Below are 8,001 nucleotides of genomic sequence, written 5' to 3' on the forward strand. Positions count from 1 at the left end.
GCTCTAGTAGCCTTGGGAATAAAAGTGCCATAGCTAACCCACCTGTCCCAGAGGTGGAGCTGAGTTCCACAGGGGTCCGGACAGTGGGGTTGCAGGCTATTTGGCTTGAGTTGATTTATCCAAATGCTGCTTTTAATCTTCTTTTCTCCCCTCTCTCCCCTGGTTCTAGTTTATATTCCCGGACACTTTACCTGAAATACAGGCCAAAGGTCAAGGTAAGCTGTTAGGATTCTTGTCCAGCAGAACTGTTTTTTTCTTTTCTTTCTTTTCTTTTTTTAATAGCTAAGGTTTGTTAGACCAAACCTGCAATAGTGGATAGTGATTTTTTTTCTTTTTTACTTTTTTTATTGTAGAAAAAAACAAAAGATACGGCATACATAAAATCTGCAGAGTCAATATAACATTGAAGAGAAGATATAAGGGCGCACTGCATCCTGAAATCTATTTTATTTTACTGCATTCAAAGATTTATAACATTTAATGCTTGCATTTGCTATTCCAAAGCAGAATAAATAGTGTCTGTTTTTCCCCTAAGAATTTGTTGAGTTGTAATTTTATCATAAAGCCCCTCAGCTTAAAGACCTCTTAGAAACTGAGGGAGCTGTAGGCTTCTAGCATTGAGCTAACATGTAGATCCCAACTATGTAGTTTGATTTATTAGTAGTTCCAAATCGGATTCATCCACCAGTTTGTTAAGGCAGCCCAACAAAATACCTCTAAGGTTTTGAGGCACTAAGTAATGAGTTGTTTAACTGATGAAAATTTGAAGTATTTCCCCAGTGGTGGATATACCTGTATTTTATGTAAGAAATGTAAGGCCGCATTTCACTGGAAATTTTGAATTTGACATACATTGATGCATTTTGTATGACACAACTGTCACTGTTTCCCCCAATGCACATATATTTGGTGAACAATGACACTCAGCAGGTGTTCTTGCAGCATGAAGGTAACAAAACATCTGCTGTGCAAATTTCTCTGTCTTGTTTGATTGATTTATATTCCTGGCATGTTTTGAATAACGTATTATCAAGGGGAACTGTTAATATGTAAGACACAGACCTTATTTTGTTTGGTGGAAGCACAGCAATGCTTTATTATTTCAAACAGGCTGAGAATAAAAATAAATACATAAAGATAAATCCACACAGCAGATGTTTTATTCATTAGCTGGATACCTCGCCTTTCCTTCAGGAGCAAAAGGCAGCATACACAGCCTACTTTTCTCCCAGTTTTTTTTTTTCTTTCAACAACTACCAACAAAGTACATTAAACTGAGAAATCCTCACCCACTGAGCTTCCATGGCTGAGGATGGACTAGAATTTGGTTCTCCCTGTTCCTAGTCCAACCTCTTAACCACTATATCACCCTGGTTGATTTTGTGTTCTTCGTATTGCTAAGACACTCTTTTTGGATACTGTGCCAAGCTCTCCAGCTGTTCAGGGAGTTCTATCTGCAGTTTTCACATATAGCTGTAGTAAAAGGCATTCAGTTGTGGATTTCCCCAAAGCATCTGATCAGTCATGGTGGAAAGTAGAATTCAGAACAAGGTGACCTTTGGCCCAATCAACCCAGGTTACTCTTGGTTCCCTCTGCCCTGTGCTCCCATAAGAACCATCCTTCCAATTCAAGTGCATCCTTTATGTACAGAGTTCCCCAGAAGATATCCTATGTCTTCTACAGTTAAAAAGAAAGGCAGCAGGCAATGGAACAAGGCCTTCTATCCACCTGAAAGACAGGAGAAGTCCTTTAGGATAGAACAAGTCAGGTTGGGTTGGAGGCATGTTTCATCTGATGAGTTCCATCTTCCTTCACGCCAATGGCAATTTTTTTTTTTTTTGGTGAAGGCTCTGCTTTTTTTCTGAAGTTTTTTTGGTGAATCAACTGAGAGAGGTCAGTCACAAATCTTCACCTTTGATCAATTGGGCACTAAACCATAAGTTTTAAAAAGTTATCTTCCAAGAGACATTTCTCTTGTTCCTTTCCCAGAAGGAATCGCCTCTTCTGTGTTTTATAATAGATAGATCCATCATTATTGTCTTAAGACCTGGAGCGTGTTCATGGTGTGTTTGTTCTTTTAATATGCATACTTGATGGTCAGACAATTTAGTAGCAGCTGTACCATGACTCCAACTTCCAAAAACTTGGGAATGACTTAAAGCGTTGATGCAAACAGAAATACAAGATATAATCTTCCTGGTCTTCCCAAAGTTTCCAGCATTTCCCTTGAAATTTAAGTAACAGGTTGCCTTTTACTTTACTGAAACATTTTTGTTTCCTTAGAGTAGAATTTTGCCCTTTCTCTTAGTTCACTCCCTGCCTTTCAGACCATTTCTCGAGTCTGACAGGATCATTCAGGATTTTATGTCTATTGGCCAGAAATCTAGTCCAACACTGTGCTCTCTTTCACTTGATCAGCATTCCCCCCTTCAGGAGTGTTAATTTTATCAACACAGTTTGTATTTATTTTATTTAAAGAACGTGTATGGCCACCCCACTCAAACATCACGACTCTAAGAATCTAGTTAGTTAATTCTTTAAAACTAAAGAACAATTTGAATTAAAAACCAGACAGTCGTTGATAGGTGCCCTGACTCACGTTCAGTATTACACCTAGCTTGGTTGTAAAATGTATACCTAAGAAAAATCGTCCAGCCTCTTCAGAAGGTCCATAATGGAGCCCCTGTTTTGAATACTGATGGAGACCTCTGACATTTCCAAAAGGGCCTCCAGATCATTATCCTAAAACCCCAGGAAGTGTACCCACAATTGAACTAGATGGGCTTGATTCATTATAAATTCATTTATATGTCTTCTTTAACATAATAATATATTAGAGAGGAAAACCCTGAAAACAAATTTCAGGAACAGCTCACTAAAAGTGACTAACCACACCTTGGAAGAACAAGAACAGGTTCAGGCAGAGTTAGATGCCTCCTAAGGCTAGCAGAGAGATTGCTTCAGTTTCTCCCACTGAAATTGAAGCAACATAAGTGCTTACTTACATAGTAAATATGCAAATCCTGAAAAAAATAGGCGAGACCACTCCTGTAGGAATCTTCGCAAATGGCCTTTTATTTTTTAATGAGTAATATGGGCACGCTCAGTGCTACTGTGATGAAAACTGCCAAGGTTTTGTTAAATGTTCACAAAGTGTACCAGTTTTGTGGGGCCTCTTCACCTCTTCCTTGTATAAGGAGCTCCTGAATCAATGCATTGACTGATCTCTTCATCTAGGGTGCTATTAAAGAATCACAACAGGATTCATCCAGAGGCAGGTTTTGAATCATTTGTGACTAAAGCTTCTCTAAGTGGGTGTAGTATCAGTGCATGATAAATCAGCATCTTGTTGGATCTCATTTTGTTTTGAGAATGTGTACTCCACTTGACTGAATTACAATATCCTCAAAGCTTAGAGCAGATCACAGAAATGTAAAGCAAACACACATCCCTTCCCAAACTCTGCAGCAAATGAAGACACTTCCAGCTTCTCTGACTGATGACATCTGGTGGGCTCTTCCACAGCATAACAGTCCTCCCCGAGTCTTAGTGTTTGGCTTGTGGCAGCAAACCTGGACAGGCTTCTCTTTGCTTCTGGTGCCTAGGAATTTAGGATCATCATAATACTGTAGCAGAAAGAGCATTTCACAGAAATTCTAGGCTTGGCTGGCTTCAAAAGAGGGTTGGAATCATGGGGATCAATGGCTCTTAGTCTTGATAGCATGGGACTGCCTCTGAAGGCCATCTGCTGGGAGACTAGTGGGCTTCCTTGCGGTTGGCTGGCCGTTGGGAGAACAGACTGCTGGACTAGATGGGCCAGGGGTCCAATCCAGCAAGGCACTGCTTATATTCTTATGCTTCTGTTGTTACATCTTTCATTTTCTGGGGTATGTTGTTAATTATTGGAGCCATGACTTCTACAAGGTGATAAAGGGTTATTCTTCCTCCTCCTTTTTTCCCCTCTGTAGACTGAGTATTTAACAAAAGGAAGAGCCTTTCTAATCCAAACATGCAATGGCTCTAGTAAACATTCAGAAAGCTTGAAATACTTTTTCCTAATCACAGCTTGGGTTATGGACATAAGAGAATTATCTCTTTGCTATGAAATGTTTTATCCATTGACTTCTGGAGAGTTTGTAAAGAAAAGTTGGGCCTTTTTCTCTGATCAACTGGCACCCCTTTGTATTAGTTTCTCTTTTCTAGGATAAAAACATAACATGCATAAAGCATTAGAGATAAGTAATTACTGTAAATCACCAATAACCAGAGGAGGTTCTCCAGGGAGGTAAGTTTATTTCCTTTTTGTCTTAACCCAGCAGCCTAAGAAACCCTTTTTCCTTCCTTTCTATAGTTTCTCTTTGGGATTTGGCCCGTTCTCTTAGTAGAATCAACGAAGAAGCCGTAAGAAGCACACTAGCCAAATGGGAATGGCCACCAGCCTTGAAGACCTTTGACTGCCACATTGGAAGTTCTTGGCACTGCAAAGTGATTTTTTTTCTTTCTGTCTCTACTCCTGGAACAATGGAGAATCACAAAGGATCAAGCACCGCTGTGTCTTCAGAGGCCATGATTGGAGGTTTTCCTTGTGTTTGCAATGTTAAAGCCATATCACCACATTTATGTGTTTGAAAGCTGGTGATCCTGGTCTGGTGTGATGTGCCAGGCACAGGCAACAGCTGTGCTTTTTTCTCCAGAGTCATTCCTGAGGTTTTCCTTTGACTGATTAGACATCCAATCCATGGTTGGTACCAAATACTTCCAGCTGGATCATGAAACACGCTGGAGCCAAAAGAAGACAAATGCTCCACTGGATATTCTAAGAGACTCCGTATTTCTCGCCTCATTATTGGTGTCTTGTAATGGGTTAGGGAGAATGATAGCCTGTCAATTTTTCAATATCAGCTTCTTTTGCGAATCCTTCCCAAACCTGTGCCTTCCAAATGTGTTGAGTTAAGGGGAGGTTGTTAGCCAACACTTCCAGGGAGCGTCAGACTGGGCAAGATTGCTTTAATGAAGCCCCTCTTCCAGAGTGGTGCTCTTCAGATGCTCTGGGCCTTCAGCTCCCAAATTCTCAGCCAGCCTAACCAAGAGGCTTGCTGGCAGGGAATTCTAGAAGTTGGGGTCCCAACAGGAAGTTCCCCAGATTGGGAAAGCCTAGCTCTAAATGGAGGTAAGATGGAAGTGTTCTTTTAACTCTGTGTGTGTGTGTGCCATTCCCAGTGAAGAATGTTGGCTTCAAATTATTTTCCTCCAGGGAACTTCCAAGGGAGTTTTGAAATATGTTGATCAGTCTGATAGCAGAAATTGCCTTCTTAGTTTCCTGAGACACTAGTAAAACAGTATTAGCTGGTGTAATGTGACTCAAGGACCCTTCAAACTATGGACAGAGCTGCTGAGAGACACTCCCCAATCTTTCTGTTCTTTGAAAGATTTGGGACTGATGTGGAAGCATAATGTTATTTACATCCACTCTTGCTAGGTATTGTTGTACGTAGGTCAGAGGGAGAAGCCTACTGAATACGCAACTTTGAGATGTAAAATTTCCATTCCTAAACAAATGTAATCAAGAACCAATGCTTTTTTTGTTTTTAATACATGTGACTGCCAGACACCCTGTATTTCAGATGTGTAGAATAAATATCAGCCTATCCTTGGCCACTGATTGTTGAATCACACAAAGTTGTGAAGATATCTCTGCCTCTTTGGGCACAATGGAAGACAGGCAGGAGAAAAGATAAAGTAATTTAATTCGTTAAAGATAAATCAAATTAAACCAGGTTTTGTTCTACACAAAACAAGCCAAATGTGATGATCTGATCATTCTCTGGTTGCCCCTTCTAATGTATTTTTTAGAAATACATCAGAAACATAAGAGAATCTTGCAAACCTTTGCATTTAAAAAGCCAAGTGACATATTTGCCTCTGATTCAGGATTGATCTGGCTGATTCCTCTTCCTTGTCCTCCTCAGTCTTCGATCTCAACTCTGTGGTTACAGCTAAACCTTCTTACTGCTTCAGAGCACAATTTCAATTTATATACAGTGCTGATGCCCTGTGCGTCCAAATCCCTGAAAGAAAAATGGCCTGATTTATTCTGAATTAGGGCATCCTGATTGGCGATTAATAACATAACCATATAACCTTGGCCACTGCAGATTTTTATTTGTCCCGATTCATGCAACCATCTTATCTGTCCCAATTCATGTAGCCGCTTCACATGCTGGCTGGGGAATTCTGGGAGTTGAAATCCACACATCTTCAAGTGGCCAAGGTTGAGAAACACTCACCTAGTGTCAGGCCTCACTTCTGGACATTTCATGAAAAAAGAGGCCTCATTTCTCCACTCAATGCAACTGTCAGAAATTGCAGCACTCCGGCACAGATCCTTGTCCAACTACTTAATATAGGAACTGCCGAGGGTGGGCAGGGTGTGTCTTTCAGGTGGATTATCCCATAAATCCATGTGGTGAAATGGATGTACTACTCAGATGGTGAAACAGTAATGAAAATGGCTACTGTCAATGATTTCTCACCATATTTGAATGTTGAAATGTTCACACCATTGTCTTGGTTAAGTAAACAAGAAGCTCTGCCCTGTGTGCAATTTCTGAGAGCTGCATTAAGTGAAGAGACGTGTTTACCTGATGTTACCTAGATTGAACGAAACAGTACAACTGCATTGTGAAATTTATCATTTTCCATGTAAATGGAAGGACATAGTATTATGCACATGTCCCACCGAGGCTTAGAATGCATTATCCACAACTTGCAGTCCGCAAGTTATATCCCATTCGCCTTTCCAGCTTGGGTGCCTTCTAAATGGGGGGACTTCAACTCCCACAATTCCATAGCCAACACGGCCATTGCTGGGGAATTGAAGTTCCCAGTTCTGGAGGGTTAGGTGCTGGGTTGACCACTGGCAAAACCCTGTACTGGACATCTAGCTTAGTAGTGTGCACAGAAATGCGAGAGAGGCAGAGGCAGAGAAACCCATGCCTCCAACATAAGTCTGTATTGGGGAAAACTTTCCCCCTATGCACGGGGACTAGAATTGCACTGGGTTCGCAGTTACTATAGTTATTATTCATTACACGTATTATGGTTGCCCACTCCAACAGACTCTTAGTGATACTAAATAGGGCTAGGAACAGCCTGAAAGTAAGGTGAAGGGTGGTGGAGAACAGCAGTATTGTAGCAATAGGTGGAGCGGTGCTTCTCAACCTTGGCAACCTGAAGATGTGTGGACTTCACAAGCTTCAGAAGCACTGAGACGGAGGCATCTTGAGCAACCTATGTTGGCTCGTCCCCTCACTCCCAGCCAACCTGCTGTGCCCAGGTACAGCAAAGGAGGTTCCATCCCTAAGTCACCTGCCCGTCAGGTTCACCTCTCTAAGATGGGAGAGGGTACTGTTTTCCTTTTCATCTTTGGAGGAGAACCTTGTATGCATTTTCCAGTTTCTGCTTTTCGGTCTGAGTCTGAGCCAGCCTTTTCCTAGAGACACACTCAGAATTCTTCCCAGGTAGACTTCCTTGAAGGCAGACAGTCCTCAAAGAAGAGGGGCCTTGTTTAAGGGTATAAAGCAGTGTTTCTCAACCTTGGCCGCTTTAAAAGGCCTGGACTTCAACTCCCAGAATTCCCCAGCCAGCATAGGGAATTCTGGGAGTTGAAGTCCAGGCCTTTTAAAGCGGCCGAGGTTGAGAAACACTGGTATAAAGGATACTTTGCAGATCTTTTAATAGCTACCACTAAAGCTGCTAAAATAGGGCTTTTGTTTCTGGGAATCTTCCTAGCCGTCAAATTCCTTGCTCGGTGGGATGTTGGAAGCATCTCGTGAGGTTTTGTGAAGGAAAGGTCTCCATTGTTCAGAGGGACCAGTCTTCACCCAGGCAGGCTGCTGGTCATCAAGTCTACAGAAGTGTGCTAGGTCTGCCCTCCATCGGCAATTGGCTACAATTAGACAACTTTTACAGCCTACCTAAGTCTTCGGTTTCTTGGCCAA

General features: G+C 41.6%; 1 protein-coding gene across 2 annotated transcripts in view; it reads left to right on the forward strand.

Moving 5' to 3' along the window:
• Positions 1 to 5,659, forward strand: part of ACER3 (alkaline ceramidase 3) — a 69,196-nt gene extending 63,537 nt beyond the window's left edge. Inside the window, exons 10-11 of one of the 2 annotated variants that reach the window (XM_088140472.1) lie at positions 170 to 215; positions 354 to 1,146. In XM_088140472.1, the coding sequence (XP_087996598.1) occupies positions 170 to 215; positions 354 to 401 (94 nt within the window). In that variant the 3' untranslated portion in view covers positions 402 to 1,146. Of the gene's footprint in view, positions 1 to 169; positions 216 to 353; positions 1,147 to 4,352 lie in introns of those variants that run through there. The other variant, XM_088140471.1, reaches the window with a different exon arrangement.
• The last annotated feature ends 2,342 nt before the right edge of the window (positions 5,660 to 8,001 follow it).

This window comes from Python bivittatus, unplaced genomic scaffold (assembly GCF_059951505.1).
Source record: "Python bivittatus isolate LINGU-HERP-01145 unplaced genomic scaffold, Pbiv_v1 ctg000340_np1212, whole genome shotgun sequence".
Lineage (NCBI taxonomy): Eukaryota > Metazoa > Chordata > Lepidosauria > Squamata > Pythonidae > Python > Python bivittatus.